Source organism: Alexandromys fortis, unplaced genomic scaffold, assembly GCF_014885135.2.
Source record: "Alexandromys fortis isolate MF-2015 unplaced genomic scaffold, M_Fortis_MF-2015_v1.1 scaffold_45, whole genome shotgun sequence".
NCBI lineage: Eukaryota > Metazoa > Chordata > Mammalia > Rodentia > Cricetidae > Alexandromys > Alexandromys fortis.
This window is the reverse complement of record NW_026067926.1, coordinates 9,236,419-9,257,613: the sequence shown is the minus strand read 5'-3', so window position 1 is coordinate 9,257,613 and position 21,195 is coordinate 9,236,419. Positions and strand designations below refer to the sequence as shown.

The window sequence follows — 21,195 nt, the reverse complement described above, 5'->3', positions numbered from 1 at the left end:
GCTGGGGACCAGGAAAGCAGTTTGGAGAAGATGAGGGGGAAAGGGCATTCCTAAGGAATTTAGCTTTTAAGGATGACCTACTGCCGGCCCACCATTAATGCGTTCCAAGAATGGGTGAATGGAACAACTTGTTAAAAATGCAACAGAAAATAAAAAGCAAGGGCTTGGGAAGGAGGAAACTCAAATCTACAAGACTCTGTTGACAAGTGACGGGCGAGAAGTTTAAAACAACATGGTACTGAAACATTGCTGCCATTTTTCGTGGGTTTTTTTTTTTTTTTGAGACAGAATTTCCTTTGTAAACAACACAAAAAGTCCTGCTTCTGCCTTGAGACAGTGCTTAGGTGAAAGGCATGAGCCACCATGCCCTCCCTGTCCAGCTGCATGCTTTTAACCCATCACTAATTGAATGTTTCCCAAAACATTGGGTACTTGAACCAAATTTGTATTTTTCCTAGCAAAGATATATTTGATTTTTGTTTTGTTTTCAAGACAGGGTTTCTCCGTGCAGCCCTGGCTGGACCAGGCTAGCCTTGAACTCTCAGAGATCCACCTGCTTCTGCCTCCGAAGTGCTGGGATTAAAGGCGTCATCACTGCCCGGCTGCAAAAATATATTTGAATAATTAACCAGATTCATACTTTTAGCCCAGATATGTGACCCGTACATCAAATTTGGCTTCAATTCATCATCCATAAGCTAGAGCCCTTCATTTCAGTTTAACACATTTGCCCAAAATATAAATTCAGGGTTCTTTATTCTTTCTCATTTCCATGAGTCACCCCAACACATCTCATTCCAGAGTGTATAATTACTTGTTTCCACGGATACCCCATCCTATCCATCGTTTCTCAGGTGTTTTAAATGGTACTCCATTCTTTATACAACCTATTGTCCACCTAGTGGTCAAATAAATGCATTGCTCCTGTGTAAATACCTCTAAATTTTTTTTAACTTTTTTTTTTTTTTAAGTGGTGGTGAGGGGGCAGAAGAGAGATGGCTCAGGGGTTAAGAGTATTGGCTGCTCTTCCAGTGGTTGTGTTCAACTCCAAACAACCACATGGTGGCTCACAATCTTCTATAATAGTATCTGATGCCCTCTACCGACATATGCAAGTATATTTGCATGGCACTCATACATAAAATATAAAGTTTTTTTAAAAAAATATTTATTATGCATACAATATTCTGTCTGTGTGTCTGCCTGCAGGCCAGAAGAGGGCGCCAGACCTCATTACAGATGGTTTGGAGCCACCATGTGGTTGCCGGGAATTGAACTCAGGACCTTTGGAAGAGCAGGCAATGCTCTTAACCACTGAGCCATCTCTCCAGCCCAAATATAAAGTTTTTAAGAAAGTGTTGAGTATGGGGAATGTAAGAGGACAACATTATGGAATCTGTTGAATATTTTCACCTTCCCCTGGCCTTGGAAAACTAACTTGTCAGTGTATAGCAAGCATTTTTACTCACTGAGCCATCCCAGGAGCCCTTTTTACACGTTCTCAGTGCATTTGAAATATGCATTGAGATGGCCTCATTCCTCCCACTTTGCTATTATTGCTAAACATTCCAGGCACATTCACATTTCTGATTCTATACATAGCAACATGTTGTCTACCTGAAAGAAAATTATATTTTTAAATGTGTGTGTATGTATGCACATATTTGATGTGGGAGTCCCTCTGTATGCTATGAATGTTTTATTGCCATTGGTTAATAAAGAAGCTGCTTTGACCTATGGCAGGGCAGGAAATCAAGCAGAGATAGAGGAGGAAAGAAGGGGGAGTCAGGAGGCACTGTGTAGCTGCCAAAGGAGGATGACCCTGGAACCTTACCAGCAAACCATGAGCCTCGTGGTAAAAGATAAATAGAAATGGGTTAAGATGTAAGAGCTAGCTAGAAATACTCGCGAGTCATTAGTCAAGCAGTATTGGAATAATATATAGTTTCTGTGTGATTATTCAGGTCTGGGCAGCCAGGAAATAAATAAGCAAGCAGTCTACACTTAAATGAATTTATGTCTTTGTACCACAGTACCTGCAGTGCCCATGGAGGCCAGAAGATACCAGATCCTTTGGACCTAGAGTCACAGAATTCTTAGCTGCCATGTGAGTGCTTGAAACTGAACCCAAGTCCTCTGTGAGAGCAATAAGCTCTTAACCCCTCAGTGACCTCCCCAGCCTCCAGGACTTTTTAAAGATTATTACAGGAATATATGGCTGTGCATGTGGCGTACAGTGGCCACAGAGGCCAGAAGGACAGTGGATCCCTAGGAGCTAGAGTAATAGGCAGTTGTGCCTCTGTACTGTACCGGGAACCAAACTCTAGTCCTTTACAACAGCAGGAAGCCATTGTAACCACTGCCTACAATACTATTTGTACGCCAGCACCTCCAAACAGCCTGGCAGGAAGTTAGGCAGGCACTTATTTATTCAAAGAGTAAGCCTACATAAGCCAGCTTTCATAGGCATCATGGATATTTATTGGGCTTTAATTGTCCTTTCAGGGTGTTTAGATTCCTTTTCACAGTATAGAGACCCAGTCTCATGCCCATACCCAGGAGTAAAGGTATGGTGTTAGAATTTGCACTGAATGTTTACTGTTTAAGTGAACTGTCAGAGACCAGGAACCACATCTACAGAAGAATTCACATCTCAGGAATAGTGATGGGCTGTAGAAAAATGATATCCAAACCTTTAAAGAATCACACTTGGATAGCAATTCAGACTCTCTTTTTAGACATTTTAGGGGAGTCTGACAGATCTGAAATCCAGGATTACTAAACTTTATAAACTCCTGGGTGAGATACAAAGAACACTGTTATAAAAGTTTGAAACCAAAATATTAAGACAAGAAAGAAAAGACAGATTGAGTTCTTTATTTCAGAAATATTTTAATATAATTGTAGTATAGTTATGAAGTCACATTCAAGCCACTGAATATATTCCAAGTATTAATAAAAATATTATACATCTTCACTATGCTGATATAATTAAAGCATTTGGTTCTTACAGATGACACCAGTAATCACATCCATATTTGCACTGCTAGTAAGTAGCATGTAAGTAAATGTGTATTTTAATAGCAGGGCTTCAGTGTTTTTTTTTTTAAATTATCAAAAGTGAATTTTTAAATGCCACAATTCATGAATCCTAGAAAAGAATTAAAACAGCTTAAGGCAAGATTTTGAAGTTTTTATACACTTTAATTTGAAAAAAAAAAGAATATGTAAAAAAGATACATGCTTTAACAACTCGTCACATAAACACAGTACTAAAAAGCATTGGTGCCAGTTCTCAGTGGATTCCTCAGAGACAACAGGTTCTTGGAATGAACCATCACCTTCAGGTCCTAGAGCACTGCCAAGAACAAAGAATTCTGGCACAGGACTTCTATGTAGCGAATTATTTTTACTTGACAAAGGTAGTTATAAATGATTATACAAAAAAGTTAGTGTCTTGGCCAGTTTAGGATTTTGTTTTCAGATGTATTTTAAGGTGTTAAAAAGTTTGTAGAAAGCGAGTTGGTTTATAATTGACTGCAGTAGTGCAAAGAGGCTAGTCTCTCCTCCCTATTGCTATTTTTGGTATGGGCTGAAGTTAGCATTTTACAAATAACTTATATTAGAATATGTGTTTTAACAACCAAAGGAGGCACAGATTGAGTTAAATTAAGAGAAAATATTATCTTTTCTTCTGAATTCTCAACTATACAGTATTAATCATAATATATACTTTTAGATATGAATCAGATTTCTTGTCATTGGAAAGTGACACTACCTTTCCAAGTTCTCTTATTGTGCTAAGATGTGCTGTAACAGATCACAAAAGTCCACACTGAGTTCTATCAAAGGCAATCTTTCAAAAAGAACATCTTTTTAAAGAAGTAGATAGGTGACTCATGGAATGGTATTAGGTCTCCCTCAAAAGAAAAAAACAATTCTAGTGCTACGTACATTTACAAAACAATTTAAGGAAATATTAATTGTGGAAAAAGTAGACAACGGTGCTTTGATCTTCATTTTATCAACTAGACAACACATTTTAATATAAAAAAATTCATATACTATACTCAGCTTTCCCTAAAAGTGGACCATAGTGTTAGGCACCAAAAATTTCAAGTTTTGATTTCTTTAAAAATCTATTCCAACAATAACACCCTTGACTCTTATTTAGCTCTGTAAGCATCATTTCTGCTAATCACTTTGTATACTTTACAAAAATTTCATTCAGCAAACTGAATCAGATTGTCCTCTCTTGGTATTACCCTTCATTAAGTAGTTTGTCAGTTTTCTCATGACTACCAGACTTGCTACATCTCTATTACCATTCTAAAAATATTTGAAATTCTATTCTCACCATGAAGTCTGTTATATTTACATGTTTACTAAAACTAAACAAAGTTATGTCTGAAAGGAGAAATAAAAATGAATCTTATTCTTAATGGTTACACTATAGTAACTTCAAACTCCTCTCTTCTAATTCTGAATTTCCTTGTATTACAGAAAATAATTCTTTTATGTGAATGTACAATGTTTACAAATACAGGACAGTTTACACAACACCTTCCATAAATGTTTATATTAAACTTCAGTCTGGATCCTACCGTTCTTTTCCTGGGCCTCTTACCAAACAAAAATGGGCACAAGGCCAAACAATTCCCATTTGTTTAATGAGGGAGTAAAGTATAAATACACAGAAGTGAAACTCCAATTTCAGTTCACACCCCTACATATAAACATAGGATTATAATGGAATGATAGAATTTAGAATGCAGCAACATCAATGAATCTCATTCAGTTACTGGGCAACAAACATTAAATCAAATAGCTTAATAGTTAAATAACTAAGTCACAATCAGAAGTAGAGAACATAGTATTTTTGTGGGAAAATTATTAGTAAATGTACCTGATATCTGTCCTCATTAAGGTGATGATGAATGGAAACTACTTACTCTCTAATCAGAATGAAGTGCCAACGAAGCATAGAACGTTAAGTAAGGCACCATTATTTACAACTCCAGTGATTGGCACTTACTCTGAAAAGGCTTTAACAATGAATAAAAATAGTATTTTTTCTCTACTTCTATAAACTACTTAGTAGTTCTTAGCATTCTGCCTACTATTTGTGCTTTGCTTTTCAGCCTGTTGAGTAGCAGCTGCATCTTTCCTTTGGTGTCTGTGAACATACACAGTGGTAAAGGCTGTGAGGTGCATAACAGGAAAACCAACTTGCTGTGTCTGTGTAGAAAGAATGCAGACAAGGTGGCCGAAATGATACAGTATTATCTCAAAGTCTTTTTGAGGACTTACTATATACTATATATTAAGTTTGGGATTGGTAGCATTTAACAGAATGATTTTGAAACAGCAATGGCTTCCCCAAATCTTTAAGTTAGTTATGTGACAGTTGGTCCAACAGATGTGTTGAAACACTGCAAGTATATTTAAGTTTATAGTTTCTGCCCATGTATAAAAATATACAAAATTTCCAAGTGTGTGTTTGTGTGTACACACACGTGCATACATTTATAACTCCTTGCTTCCAATGCTCAGAAATCCACAGTTTATAGGTATGTGGCCGCAGTCAGCTGGTACCACTTAACTGTCTCTTTGCTCAAGTTGAAATCTTTCAACGGCAGGGTTATTCCACCCAAGAAGAAATTCTCCCGCAGAGATTCTGCACTGAGTACACTCAGTTGAAGTTGTTTCTGTCTCAAGGTTTCTTTGCTGTAGCCATTATACACAAGCTAGAGGGGGGAAAATGATAAGATTTAGTTTCTTGGAATATCTTCAGTAAAATGTGAAGGTATCAGTCAAAGAGTGATACAATGAGTGGCAGTGAATATAGAAGCGGGGCTTGTCTCAATGTATCAGGAGCAAGTTTTAATTTCTGGAATACTGGATTGAACTATCAAAGAGACTGTAGAAAGCTGGACCAATCATTGTCAAAAAACAAAACAACCTCCAAATCCTCAGATATGGGTTCTGAGAGATGCAAGTAATGGGGCAGGGAAAAGAGATTACCTGGTGATTACCTTAAGATGATTTAACAGCTGGAGAAAAAAAAGAGGACGAAAGGAAAGCAAGTTGGAAAATATAATTTTAAAATTATTTTGCGAAACCAGATTAAAATTTCATTGTTCTGTCAAATGCCAGGAAGTGGTAACTTTTTATTCGCAAGGAGATACAAACCCACAGAGAATGTAATTTGCAGCAGATCTGCAGTGCTCAAAGCTATTGCTAGTTCAAATCCTCATTACAGCACTTAAAATATTTATTTTTCCACAAAACTTCACAGTAAGTTCTGAGAAATATTTCTTTAACTTAGACCTTCTCACTGTTTGACTAAATCACAAGAACACTTGCTTGTATGTCTTTGTCTTGACAATATAGTATCAACCAGGGGAAAATTCACTAAAAACCCCACCATTGTTTTATAAGACTAACACCAAGTGTTCTTTGGTAAGTGCTGCATGTGTATTTAAAGAGTGGATGACCCTTTAGAGGGCTCTCTGTGTGTATGTATTTGAGACAGGGTCTCTCTATCTAGATGGCCCAGGTTGACTTCAAATTTGCTATGTAACCCAGGCTAACCTTAAATTCATATTCTAATCTTCCTGCCTCGACTCTTAAGGGCTACAAGTACAGTAATGTACTTGACTTTTTTCTCTTTAAATTTTATTTATTATCTTTTATTATTATTTTTTAAATTCACGTGTATGTCATACATGTGTGGGTGCCTTAGGAAGTCAGAAGATGGTGCCAGATTCCGTGAAACTGGAGTTATCGGCAATTTTAAGCCCCCCTGATATAGTTGCTGGGGACTGAACTCCAGTCCTCTGAAAGAACAAGTGCTCTTAAGTGCTGAGCCATTTCTCTAGCCCCATGCCTGGCTTTTCTACGGGTCTTGATACATTTATAATATTGATAAAAATTCAAATTGTCAAGCCGAGTGTGGTGGTATATGCTTTTAATCCCAAGACTCAGGAGACAGAAATAGGTGGATCTCTGTGAGTTCAAGGCCAGCTTGTTCTAGCTAAATTCCAGGACAGAGTGTCAAAAAACAAAACAAAAAAAATTCAAGTTGTCTTCCAATCTCTATCCAGAAATTTTTGTGTGTGAATTAAATGCTAAGGTCCATAAATAATGTGTCTGCTCTGCCCCCCAAAATAGTTAAGGAAGGCAGCCAGGTGAGAGAACTCTAGGAACTTTTAAGAAATGAAGTTTAGCTTGCTATTTCATTGAATGTTGGGTTCCTAGTTTTAGGTGAAATTTTGGTTTTACATTTTGATGTTTTGTGGATATCTGGAAGTAGGTTTTAACTGGTTACTGATGGATTGTGGATCTGCTAGTTGCCTTGAGTATCTCAGTCACAGTTACTGTTTGTTTATTTATTTGTTATTATTTTTTTAAAAAACCCCAATCAAGCCAAATTAAATAATATCCAGGTTTAATGGGATTCCTGTGCAGTTTATTTTTTTTTAAAGATTTTTTATTACGTATACAACATTCTGCCTTTGATGTATGCCCGCACACCAGAGGAGGGCTCCAGATCTCAGTACAGATGGTTGTGAGCCACCATGTGGTTCCTGGGAATTGAGCTCAGGACCTCTGGAAGAGCAGTCAGTGCTCTTAACCTCTGAGCCATCTCTACAGCCCCCTTTATTTTTTTTGAGACAGGGTTTCTCTGTAGCTTTGGAGCCTGTCCTGGAACTAGCTCTTGTAGATCAGGCTGGCCTCGAACTCACAGAGATCTATCTGCCTCTAACTCCCAAGAGTTGGGATTAAAGGCGTGCGCCACCACTGTCCCGCTCTCAATCACAGTTATACTCTCTACTACTGTTCAACTGATTTTTTTAATTTTTTTTTTTTTTTTTATTTTTGGATTTTTCGAGACAGGGTTTCTCCGTAGCTTTTGGTTCCTGTCCTGCTGACACTTCATTTTTGTAAGAGGATACTAAGAGAATAAAACATGCGGGGAAGGTTAGAAAGATGGCTCAGCAATTAAAAGCACTGATGCTCTTGTAGTGGACCTGAGTTCACTCCCCAGCACCTACATGGCAGTTTACAACTTCCTGTAACTCTGGACACTGTGTGTACAAGGCTCACATCCAATGCACTTACATACATGACAGGAAAACAATATATACACATAAAATAAAAATAAATAAATCTTAAATAAAAACGTTGAAATCTCAAACAAAACTCTAGGAAATTTCTAGAAATGAAGTTTAGCTTACCATTTCATTGAATGTTGGGTTCCTAGTTTTACGTGAAATTTTGGTTTTACGTTTTGATGTTTTTTGGGTATCTGGAAGTAGGTATGTTTTGACGTATGGATTTGGGTCAGCCCCATCTTCAGTAACCTATAAAGAAAAGCAGTCTCTTAACAGTAATGCTTCCCACCAGGTACAGATCTGCTCAGCAGTCAGCATTTGTAACCACTCACAAGGTCTTTGATGTGCATCACCATGATGAAGAGGGTGCCATTTCGGTAAGACACAGATAACTTCACTGCTCCTCCTATTTGGCCCAGAGTGGGGCTGAAGGACCCTGCACCTGAAAATAGAAATACTTTCCTCTTTATCTATCTCAGCGTGCCTGCAAAGGTCCACACGTCAACAAAGAGCTGCTGCACGAGGGCAGGGAGAGGGGAAGTGGACGGGAAAAGTAAACCTCATTTGCCACTAATTTGTACCTTTTTTTTTGTAATCACAAGTTAATTATTAGGAATGCTAAGTTTTTCTAGAAACGGACTTAGAAAGACTAACCCATTGAGAGAAAGGAAGGGAAGAAGGGAGACAGAACATTTATTGCTCTTACAAAGAACCTGGATTAGATTCCCAGTATCCACAGAGTGCTTACAACCATCCATAACATCCAATTTGTTCTTCTGACCTCTACAGCATGTACATGGTATACATATATACATTCAGGCAAAATACTCATGTACATAAAATAAATCTCAAAAAAAAAAAATCCAAGAGAGACACCTGAAAACACCCCAAACTGACTTCTAGCCTCCACACACATGCATGTGCGCTAACACACATCAGCTCCACCCATCACAAAAGTCATGAGTTATCAACCGATGGGAAAAGTCTCACCTGCAGACCTAGCTATTCCTTCAGCTTTCTCATCACGAAGTAAGGGGTGGAAAAAAGTACAAACAAGATCGCACTAAGATAAAAGAAAAAAGTTCATTAGTTAAATATTACATGACACAAAGGTAGACTGTGTTATTTACTTATATTGGAAAGTCACCTCTGCTACATCTGTTGATGCATTCAGCAAATTCTGTAAATAACTGTTTAATTCAATTTTCCTTTTGGCTGCTACATCTTTTATGTGTGTTCTTCCCAGAACCATCCTATTAGGGAAGCTACAAAAAATAAAGAAAAACAGCGAGATTTAAATTATCAGAAAATATTTGTGGAGTATCATGCACAATATTTACCTAGAAATATATTTTGAAGACACAAAAGTGTGGTTTTAACCTATTATATTTTGCTGGTGTGATTCAAAACACTAGGGATAAACTATTCAATTATTCATTTTCTTCATTTAAGTCTTGGCATCAAGATGCATGTGTTAGTTGGGCTTGGTGGCACACATCTGTAATCTCAGTACCACTTGAGACCCTATCTCAACAACCCCCTCCCTGGGAGAAAAGAAGAAAGAAAAAGGAGCATGCCTTACTAGTTTTCTGTATTTGTTACTAATTTTTTGATATTTGGTTTCAACTTTAATCATTCACAAATATTTACCGGATTTTGTCTCTAAAAGAACCATTTCTCAATAATCATAAAGATACACAAACAATGACATAGAACCTAAATCAGGTGCCAAAACCAATATCTCAATTCTTACTTTGGTGATGTTAAGAAAATGAGAGTACACACAGGAAGAAACTCTTTATTGTCTGAGACAAGGTCTCCCTATGTATCCCTGGCTGGCCTTTTACTCAGAGATCCATATCCAACCGTAACATACTTTGGTACCCATCTTATCTCCATGTTTTTGAAATCTTGTATGACAAGAATATGGCAAAGGAAAGCTATAAGCTTTTTTAATCTGAGGTTTTACAAAAGGAGTCAGATAAAAAGCTAAGCACTAGGGGCAAAAGAGACAGCTCAGCAGTTAAAGGGCATGTACTGTTCTTGCAGAGAACCCGAGTTCAGTTCCCAGTACCCACATTGGTCAGCTCACAATGGCCACTGTAACTCCAGCTCTATGGGATCAATGCCTCTGCAGACACCAACACAGTAAACATACACAACACACATATACAATTTAAAATGAAAAATTATCTTTTAAAAAAAAGCTAAGCAAGGGCCGGGTGGTGGTGGCGCACGCCTTTAATCCCAGCACTTGGGAGGCAGAGGCAGGCTCCTCTGTGAGTTCGAGGCCAGCCTAGTCTACAAGAGCTAGTTCCAGGACAGGCACCAAAAACTACAGAGAAATCCTGTCTCGAAAAAAAACCCAAAAAAAAAAAAAAAAAAAAAAGGTAAGCATTGAAGATTAAAACATCTATGAGGTAGTGCCCTTAATCAGAGGCAGGTAAATCTCTGCGTTCAAGGCCAGCCTGGTCTACACAGTGACCAGGACAGCCAAGACTGTACACACAGAGAAACCCTGTCCTGAAATGACCAAAAAAAAAAAAAAAAATTACATCTAAGAATTTCAGTGGTAACTGGCAAGGGGCCAGCGTTATTCCATGGCACATGTTGAGGTCTGAATTGTCAGGTTTGGAAGAAAGAGCCTTTACCAGCTAAGCCATAACATCTGACCTCAGGTTTACTATTTATCACAGGAGTCAGTATGGCTCATATGGATGATTTATGCAGCTGTAGCATGTGACATTTTAAAACCAAGATTCCATTATCTTAGTTGACACATAAAATCAAGGTGACAAAACAGGCATCTTCAAAGCTCACACCTTGGTTGTTGTTTTGGTTTTTAAGACAATGGGTACATATTTAAAACAGTCCTCTGAAACCAGACCCACCCGAAACTTGCAGTGTCCTCTTGCCTCTGCCTCCAGTGTACATGTGCCACCAGGCCTAGCTTTAAGATTTTAGTCACATGTTCATTCAACACAATATTCAAGCTCCTTATCTATGTTCAGTACTTATTATTTTAACTGTAACTGAGTGTTAACCAAGTTTTGCACTTGCATGTAAAAATAGTTTCTACATAGGAAAATAAGAATGAATTGTCAGGATAGGAACATACCCAGGTAACTTCCAAAGTGGAAAAATAATGCTGAGTTTATTGTGCAGTTCCTGAAACTCATCAAATGTCCGGAATACAAATGATGGTTCAAGGTGTCCTTCTCTCAGAATTCGGACTACATAAATCTGGAAGGAAATCAATGATAGGCACATCACATTATAATAAAATTTCTTTCCTGACACAAAAGGTTTTAGTACAAGTAAGTGCTTTTACCCTTGGGAATATAAGTCACTAACAGGAAACAGGTTGTGAATAGAGTTCATTGTATTTATATAGCACACACTGCATTCTGAGACTGAACTTAACTACTGGAAGATTCAAATAAAACTTGGAAGTGAGCACTTTTGTTTCCATGCTTAAATATAATGTACTTCTGAAACATATGCACTTAGTACACTTCCAACAAAAAGGAAAAAAGTTTATTTAAAGTATTGAACAAGATTGCAAGAAGAGTCAGGTACATCCATAGAAAGCCCAAGGCACATGTGTGTGCGCATGTGTATGTAAACTGAGTACACTTTCCAGTGCCATTATAAATCAATGGCAATATAACCTCAACAAAGTGATTAAAATTAAAGTGAAATGACTTTCTAAAAATATATTAATCATAGATTTAAAAAAAGCATTATCTAAAAAAGTATTAGAATGGAGGATAGAGATGTAGCTCAGTGGTACAGCATATGGCTAGCATACCTGAGGCCTTAGAATTGACTCTCAGCATAGAAAAAGAGAGGGAAAAACAACAACAACAACAACAAACAAGACAGCACAAGGGTGAATAATAATAGCCACGGGAGAATATGTAAAAAATAATACAAATCCTGGATTTGTTTAAATATAAGGTGGTAGGCCATGGTGGCAAAAGTCTTTATTCCAGCACTTGGGAGTCAGACAAATGTGGCTCTCCAAGTTTGAGGCTAGCCTGGTCTACACAGAGAGTTCCATGCCAATCAGGGCTAAGACCCCTTCAGAGAAAAACAAACAAGTTTTATGTGTATGTTTAATAAATGCTATGTAGTGGTTAAAACCCTGGGTTTGATTGCCAGTCACACAAACAAATAGGGAAATACTGAACTGAAAAGTACAATGGGAGCTTAAGACTTTTTTGTTAAGTCTCTCTAATCAGCCCTGCCTGTCCCGGAAGTAGGTATATAGATCAGGCTAGCCTCGATCACAAAGATGTGCCTGCCTCTTGTCTCCTGAGTGCTCGGATTAAGGTGTAAATCACCATGCCCTGATAAAACTTTTTGAATTATATTGGTTAAATATGTTTCAGTAAGCAAGATTTACCTTTGAAACTAAGAAAAGATGGAAGGAAAAAGAAAATACTCTGACACTAAAAGAAGGAATGTATTTTGACCTTCATGATTTATTTCTAAGCAAATTAACAGTACAAAAAAAAATCAAAGTAATTCTTTAAGTATATTTACTTATTTTTGGACCATCCATGGAAGCAACAAGCATAAACAAAATCAAAGCTCAGAACTTCAGTAATCAGTGAAAAATGTATGAAGGACAACACAAACCTTACACATGGTAATCTACACATGTTGAACAAACTTACATAGTGTTTATCTGGGTTGTATTTCTTGTGATATGTGAAAACAGAGGCTTCCTTGATTCGACCGTCTTGTCTAAAGGAGTATGTTTTCGGTGAAAATGAAAGGATGGGTTCATCATTAGAAGGAAGACCAGAAAAACGGAGCTGAGCAAGGTTATGAATGAAGAAGTTAAACTTTGTGGCAATGCTTCCCAGACTTGACTCAATCAGCCTAGAAAAGAATCAGAAATTTGTTAATAGTTAAGTTTACATGGAGACACGTGCTAAATTCAAGATAATAAAAAATGAAATCCCCCCCCCCCTTTTTTTGAGTTTTCCGAGACAGGGTTTCTCTGTAGCTTTGGAGCTCTTGTAGACCAGGCTGGCCTTGAACTCACAGAGATCTACCTGCCTCTGCCTCCTAAGTGCTAGGATTAAAGGCGTGCGCCACCACAGCCCAGCCAGGTCAGTGCTTTAAACCTCCTCTCTACCGAGAGGAAGAAGGCAGGAGGAAAAGGACACGTCAATGCAAGCTCATTCTTCCCTGCCGACAGCAGAAGTCAGTGAATATGGTCACTGGGTCTTTAGAACATGTTTGCCCAAAAGATCTGTTTTTATTGAAAACAGCAATGACATCCAAATGCTAGCTGTTAACTGGCATGCACTTCAAATACTGTTATGAAGAAACAGTTTACAGCCCTAGAGTATCAGTTGGCTGCTGTGTTGTGGAATTCATAGAAGCTATTATGGTAGAATCTTGAAAATAGAATCATTTCAGAAGGAAACCTTAAAAAGCACATTATCATTAATGTAGAAAACATGTTTCTTAGAAATATACTTATAAGCAGAATTCATCCAGTGGAAATCATACTAAATAACCTTGAGATCACACTTTGAAAGGAATAAACATTTTTCTAAGCACTGTTGCAACTTTTAGTAGCTTTTTTTCTTTCAGTGCTGGTGAATGAACACCCAGGGTCTTTCAGAGGAAAAGATAAGCACTCTACCTCCGAGCTCCACCCCTAGCCCCTTGCATCTTGACATAATTAACATGTCATACCTAGTGAAGAAAATGGTAGCCTCAGCATCTGTAGTCTGGGGCTGAAGTGCATCTCTAACATATTTCAAGTCCTGAATACTTGTAAGTTCTGGCAAACCTGAAGGAATCATCTATAGAAGAAAAAATATTAAAATTTCTCTTGGTCAAGTACTTAGAATTAAAGAAACAAAATTTATCAAAGACTTGAGTTTGTTAATATCTTGGGTATCTAAGTGACTCATACACCTCGCTGGAAGAAAAGTCCATTTATGGAATTAAACACATACATTCTTGATCTCCCTCCTAGGCCTATGCTGACTGTAACAGCTCCAGTCACAATCATTACAGCACGTTTTGGTTGTTTCTGTTCTTTTTACTTAGGTGTACTACTTATCCTAGGAAGTGCAGAGATCCTGACAAGACAGCTTAACAAATGTTTGCCACTAGAATACACGTAGATCTAGAGACACAAATGCACATTCACTCACCAGCAGCCATCGCCCCTTTCCACTCTAGCGTCACCACTCTCCTGACTTTTTGTAGTTTTTAATCAGTGGGACTAGACAGTGAGTACTTACATCAGCAATCTAAAAATACTGCACTAAAATTTTGACAACTGTGACTATAGCCAATTTTATTCCAAAAGCATAAAACATCCTTCTTAAAATATCAAAACATAGAGGTTTTAATATACAATTCAATGCCAATAAGGAACAGTTACCAGTGAGAGAAGGTTAAGAAAGAGGTTTGTTTGCTTTCTTATCAAGTTGTAGGCTTGACAGCAGAGGTCCACAAACAACTGGAAACGAATGGTGGGCCTTTCACCCCCATTAATGACGTATGCCATGTCAGAGGTAAGCACAAAAGGAGCTCGATCCCTGTTGAAAGTATACACAGAGCATATTTACATAACATACTCAAAATAAACGCTACCATTGCTGTGAAAAGTTATTAAATAAGCCACGTGAGCTACAATAATTTTCAAGTGCGAAACAGCATGCTGTGGGATGTCTTTCTGCATGCTGTGCTGCTCTCACTGGTTGATAAATAAAACTGCTTTGGCTTATGGCAAGGCAGGATAGAGCCAGCCAGGAAATCCAAGCAGAAAAACAGGAGAAGGGTGGAGTCTGGGAGACTCTAGCCAGCCACCAAAGAAGCAAGATGTAATAAATGAGGTAACAAGCCACGATCCATATGGCAAAGCATTGATAAAAATATGGGTTAATTTAAAAATGTAAGAGCTAACTAATAATAAGCCCGAGTCATTGATCAAACATTTATAATTAATATTAAGCTTCTGAATGATTTTTTTTTTGAGACAGGGTTTCAGTGTGTTAACAGTCCTGGCTGTCCTGAAACTGACTTTGTAGACCAGGCTGGGCTTGAATGCACAGAGATCCAACTGCCTCTGTCTCCCGAGTGCTGGGATTAAAGGTGTGCACCACCACGCCTGGCAACTGAATATTTTTAAAATGGTTGCAAAAATGGACGGGACAGAAAAGCTTCCTTTTATAACAGCACCAGGGGTTTTGCCTTTCCGTAATCCTTGAATGTTCACATTTTGAGGAAAGCTATTACATAGCAACTTCAGCATTGGGACAGAACTTAAATATGAAATTTTCACAAGAGTGATTACTTATAAATCTTTGACCAAAGAGAGATTCAACAGTGGTTACAAAAATATGCAGAGTTAAATTTATATTCATTACCACTGTACAAATGGACCATTTCTAGCAGATGACATAACCTAGATTAAACAATACATGTCCATTTACTTCAACAAAGTGCACACACACTGGTTTTGTCTATTATATGGTAAAGGCATCTCTTAGGGCCTTTTTCATTCCCAGTTACATTGAAAAGGAACCGCAAGGCAAAGCACAACAGGAGGACAAAGTCTGGGACGCTTCCTTCACTGACAATAATAACATTTGTACCTTTTGAAGCTACCGAACATTTGTGCATGGCCCAAAAACTTTCCAAAGTCAATGTGGAACATGTGTCCTGTGCTTCGAAGCATTATATTGTCATTGTGCCGATCGCAAATGCCTAAGACATAGGTAGCTACACAGCACCCAGCACAAGAGTAGATGAAGTTCTCGGAAGCCTGGAATAAAGACATAAAATTATGTGAGAGGGGAAAAAAAAATGTCTTAAAGGAGGCAGGGTTTGCCTGTGTGTAGTAATAATTTATCACTTTTTTGGGGGGATGGAGGGACAGGGTTTCTCTATGTAGCCCTGGTTGTCCTGGAACTCTGTCTGTAGTCCAGCCTTCCTCAAACTCAGAGATCTGCCTGCCTCTGCCCCAAGTGCTGGGATTAAAGGTGTGTACCACTACTGCCTGGCAGGAAAGCATACTTTTTATTTTTATTTATTTTTATTTTTCTTTAAAGTGTGTGCATTTCAGATTCTATTTATTTATTTATCTATTTATCTATTTATTTATTTATTTTGTATACAATAGTCTGTCTGCGTATATGCCTGAAGGCCAGAAGAAGGCACCAGACCTCTTTACAGATGGTTGTGAGCCACCATGTGGTTGCTGGGAATTGAACTCAGGACCTTCGGTAGAGCAGGCAATGCTCTTAACCACTGAGCCATCTTTCCAGCCCCATACTTTTTATTATTATTATTATTATTATTATTATTATTATTATTATTATTTATTTCTGGTTCAGTGGAAATGAAATACCTTTTAACAGAGCAAATTAATTTTCCTTTCAAATAGAATAGAGAACACATGTAAAGAAAGTCAGCTTGGAACTTCAGAGATGGCTCAGCAGTTATTAGCAACTGTTGCCTTTTCTGATTCCAAGCATCTACGTCAGGTAGCACCCAACTGCCTGTAACTCCAGCTACAGGAGATCTGATACCCTCTTCTGTCTTCCAAAGGTGCATGAGGGTACACACATAGATAAACATAATTTTAAAACTAAGTCAGTTTATGGGCTAAGAGTATATATAACTCACTGTTTATCTAGCATGTAGAAGAACACAAAGCCAACTTATATCTTAAAACAATAACATGATTGGCTCTGTGTTAGCATCTGATGACTCTGTGTCTTCTAGAGTCTCAAGGCTATATCCGTTTGTTCAGTTAGGCTTGCTAGCATGATACAGAAGGATACACAGCATGTAAGATGCACATAATAAGTATTATAAAGCATGCCCATTGATTCTCAAAATACAGTGATTGTTTTTTTCTTTTTCAGACAGAGTCTGTATACCAATCAAATTCACAATCCTCTTGTCTCAATCTTTTCGGACCGGGACTGCAGGTTTGCACAATGCTAATACCAGTGAAATACTCGATTTTTTAAGTGGTACAGTTCTATTGGTCTCTGGTTAATTTTATTTTATAATCCTCCAGACACCATTGCCAATAATGATGATAACAGAAATATATATAATACTTTATCAATCAATCTCTCTCTTTATACAACTACTTATTTAAAAATCTCACCATAGGGGGCTGAAGAGATAGATGGCTCAGAGGTTTAGAGCACTGGCTGCTCTTCCAGAGGTCCTGAGTTCAATTTCCGCAACCACATGGTGGCTTACAACCATCTTTAGTGAGATTGGATGCCCTCTTTTGGTGTGTAGGCAACCATGCAGATAGAGTAGTTGTATACACAGAATAATTAAATATTTAAAAAGACCCACCACAAATCACTAACTTAGGTATTAAGATTAATGCCATTTTAAAGACAAGTGAAACTAAGATATAGCAAGACTTCAAATTGTATCAAGATCATGTGATTGCAGAGGTGGCAAAGCCAGAATCCACAGACAACGGGATTCTATTGTGCTATACTCCTTCTTAGTCAAATGCAAATAAAGTGCTTAGTATACACTGTTCAACAAGTATTTTGGGGCAACATCTTATCAGAAATCACAAGTCAATACTAAAATGAAGAAAGAGTTTCTTCTGCCATACTGTTTCCCAAGACTACAAAGAATCAAAAATGGAGCCAGACGTGATGGCCTATAATCTCAGCACTAGGAGACAGAAGCAGGTGGAACTTTGTGAGTTCAAGGGCAACCTGGTCTACACAGTGAGTTCCAGGACAGCCAGGGGCTATGTAGAGAGACCCTGTCAAAAAGAATTAAAAATGGGAGTGGTCTAACTAAACCACTCTAGAAGACCAACAAAGCAAGAAATTCTCTTGCTTTTCCTTCACAAGTCAACAGACTGGATAGCATTTAATAGCTATAAAAATGACACATTAATGGCACTTAAATTAGGTGTCTAAATGACATTAAAACTGGGGTCTTTTCAAACAGAGAGCACAAGGGAAGAGAGGACAGAGAAGAGGGAGGGAAGACAAACAACAAAAGGAAAGTTTGTTCGAGAAATGCCGTATCAAAACATAATTCTTCAACAGCTAATAAAACATAAATTGTGAGTCTTCCTTAAACCATATGAACACTATAACAGGTCTTAAGCACTAATAGTTTTCAGAATATATTTTGACAAAGTTCTCTAGAATAAAGAAGCATGCTGATTACCTTCTCGTACTCTTCTTCAGAAGGATTATACTTCCTCAGCCATTCGGCAAGGGGTTTATCTTTAAAGGATCCCGTCACACCATATTCCACTTGGATTTTCCTGAGGGTATCTGAAGCAGGAACTAGCTCCACCATGCCTTTAACAAACAAAGTATCAGCTGTTTGAAAATGTGTCCTCAAAGTAGGTCTCAAAAATACCGATATGTTTCAATCCTTGAAATAAGACACCAAATCTGGCAAGTCATGCTTAAAAATGTAAGCAGTCAAAATTATCTAATTTTTTTTAAAAGTACCCAAGAACTGGAGAGATGGCCCAGCAGCTAAGAATACTAGCTTCTCTCTAGAGGAACCAGATTTGAAACCCAGCACTCACATGGTAGCTAGCTCACCAAAATCTGTAACCACAGCGCAAGGAGATCTGATGCCCTCTTCTGGCATCTGCAGGTACCAGGCACTCACATATTACAAACACACATGTTAGTCAAACACCCATATACACAAGTAAAAATAGAAATAATGCTGGGTGGTGGTGGCACACACCTTTCATTGCAGCACTGGGAGGCAGAGGTAGGTGGATCTCTGTGAGTTTGAGGCCAGCCTGTGTATACAAAGTGAGTTCTAGGACAGAGCTACACAGAGAAACCCTATCTCAAAAAACCAAAACCAAAAGCGGGCAGTGGTGGCGCACGCCTTTAATCCCAGCACTCAGGACACAGAGGCAGGCGGATCTCTGTGAGTTCGAGGCCAGCCTGGTCTACAAGAGCTAGTTCCAGGACAGGCTCCAAAGCTACAGAGAAACCCTGTCTTTAAAAAACTAAAAACAAAACAAAAAAAAAAAAAACAAAAAAAACCAAAACAAAACCAAACCAACCAAACAAAAAAGAGTAATTACAGTGTCATTTGATGAACATGTAAAATATATCACAGAATAAATGAATTGTTATCAGTTACTTGAAAAACTTATCAATTGAGGATTAAGGTGGTTCAGTGGGTAAAAGTATCTATGCTAGCAGGACAACTTGATTTCAGTCCCTAGAATCCACAGAAGAATGAGAGAGAGAGAGAGAGAGAGAGAGAGAGAGAGAGAGAGAGAGAGAGAGAGAGAGAGAGAGAGAGAGAGAGACAGAAAACTGACACCTGAAAGTTGTCCTCTGACCTCCATACATGTGTGCCTACTCTTCCCAACACATACAAATAGCAAAGTAAAACTGAAAAATCTATCAACTTAGTAATAAAATAAAAATCTAACTAACATAGATCAGAATAATGGGTTAAGATATATCCTAAGAGCTACACAGAGGCTAGAGCTAATGGGCCAATCAGCTTTATAACTTAAAAAAAAAACTACTCTCATGAAAAAAGAAAACCTCATTATTGCTATTTATTCTAAGGAAATGAATCCAAAGTTGGCTTAAGTAGATGATGTCCTTACTGGGTCAATAAACCTATATTACTGGTTACTACAAAGTGTTTATTAGGACTACCTACTGAGCTGAGCTGTTTTCTTAGTAGTTCTTTAAATGTTTTTTTGTTGTTTTTGGGGGATACAGTTTCTCTGTGTAGCCCGGTCTGTTCTGGAATTCATTCTGTCAGGCTGGCTCTAAACTCACAGAGATCTACCTACCTCTGCCTCCCAAGTGCTGGGATTAAAGGCATGAGCCAACACCGCCTGGCTGTAGCTGTTTTTAAAAGGATTTAACCATAATTAATCCAATCACAAGTAATACTAGCCAGGCATAGGTGGTGCATTTGGGAGGTAGAGACAGGTAGATCTTTGTGAGTTCAAGGCCAGCCTGGTCTACAGAGCAAGTTCCAGGACAGGCTCCAAAGCTAGAGATACCCTATCTCAAAAATCCCCAAACCAATCAACCAAACAAACAAAAAGCCCCCAAACAAAGCCAAAAAAGAAATACTAGATATAAATAACTGAGACCCCAGCAAGCCTGCACCAGGAGCTGTAGGTATATAACCAAAAAAGTTCAAGAGTAAGCTATGGCCGGGCGGTGGTGGCGCACGCCTTTAATCCCAGCGCTCGGGAGGCAGAGGCAGGCAGATCTCTGTGAGTTCGAGGCCAGCCTGGTCTACAAGAGTTAGTGCCAGGACAGGCTCCAAAGCTACAGAGAAACCCTGTCTCAAAAAGCNAAAAAAAAAAAAAAAAAAAAAAAAAAAAAAAAAAAAAAAAAAAAAAAAAAAAAAAAAAAAAAAAAAAAAAGAGTAAGCTATGTTCGTGAGACAAAAGAAAGACATCAAGATCCAATTAAAAGACATACCTCGATCTCGGCCAGTTGACAGGCATTTGAATATCACCATCCTCAGATCCAGTCCCTCTTTAAGCCAGATCTTATCCATAATCTTTATCATCTGTAAAGCTAACATATCTTGTCGAAGGTCTTCACCAACCTTGAAATTAGAGAAATAAAAATCACACCTTTCCCCAAGTACTTGTTACATGCCATAAGATCTGAGGGTGTTTGACAGGGCATGCACAGAGAGAAGGGATTTTCAGAGCTGCACTGTACTCTTCTGTGGTGTCCTAGAGAAACTATTTCAAATGCCTCATGTCCATTTCATGTACAGTGCATTTTATTTTAATTAATTTTAAGGTGTGGGGGACTGAGTCCTGGGCCTTGTGTACACTGGGCAAGCACTCTACCACTGAGCTACACTCTGCTCAACAGTACATTTAAAAAGCTGAATTTTAGAGTATGTAAAATACCTTCAATCAAAAGATAAAAGGAAGCTGGGTGGTGGCAGTGGCACATGCCTTTGATCCCAGCACTCCAGAAGCAGAGCATTGGAATCTCTGAGTTTAAGGATAGCTTGGTCTGTCTATAGAGTGAGTTCCAGGACAGCCAGGGCTACACAGACAAAC

At 38.2% G+C, this 21,195-nt stretch overlaps 1 protein-coding gene across 1 annotated transcript in view; it reads right to left on the bottom strand.

The window, feature by feature from the left end:
- Nucleotides 1–2,864: 2,864 nt before the first annotated feature.
- Pik3c2a (phosphatidylinositol-4-phosphate 3-kinase catalytic subunit type 2 alpha) overlaps nucleotides 2,865–21,195 on the bottom strand; it is a 99,286-nt gene continuing 80,955 nt past the window's right edge. The window contains exons 22-33 of the mRNA XM_050143152.1: nucleotides 20,594–20,723; nucleotides 18,324–18,460; nucleotides 15,752–15,921; nucleotides 14,536–14,692; nucleotides 13,836–13,945; nucleotides 12,800–13,007; nucleotides 11,236–11,360; nucleotides 9,265–9,382; nucleotides 9,108–9,180; nucleotides 8,450–8,559; nucleotides 8,241–8,366; nucleotides 2,865–5,747 (exon numbers count right to left, since the gene is read on the bottom strand). Of these exons, the coding sequence (XP_049999109.1) occupies nucleotides 5,565–5,747; nucleotides 8,241–8,366; nucleotides 8,450–8,559; nucleotides 9,108–9,180; nucleotides 9,265–9,382; nucleotides 11,236–11,360; nucleotides 12,800–13,007; nucleotides 13,836–13,945; nucleotides 14,536–14,692; nucleotides 15,752–15,921; nucleotides 18,324–18,460; nucleotides 20,594–20,723 (1,647 nt within the window). The 3' untranslated portion in view covers nucleotides 2,865–5,564. The remainder of the gene's footprint in view (nucleotides 5,748–8,240; nucleotides 8,367–8,449; nucleotides 8,560–9,107; nucleotides 9,181–9,264; nucleotides 9,383–11,235; nucleotides 11,361–12,799; nucleotides 13,008–13,835; nucleotides 13,946–14,535; nucleotides 14,693–15,751; nucleotides 15,922–18,323; nucleotides 18,461–20,593; nucleotides 20,724–21,195) is intronic.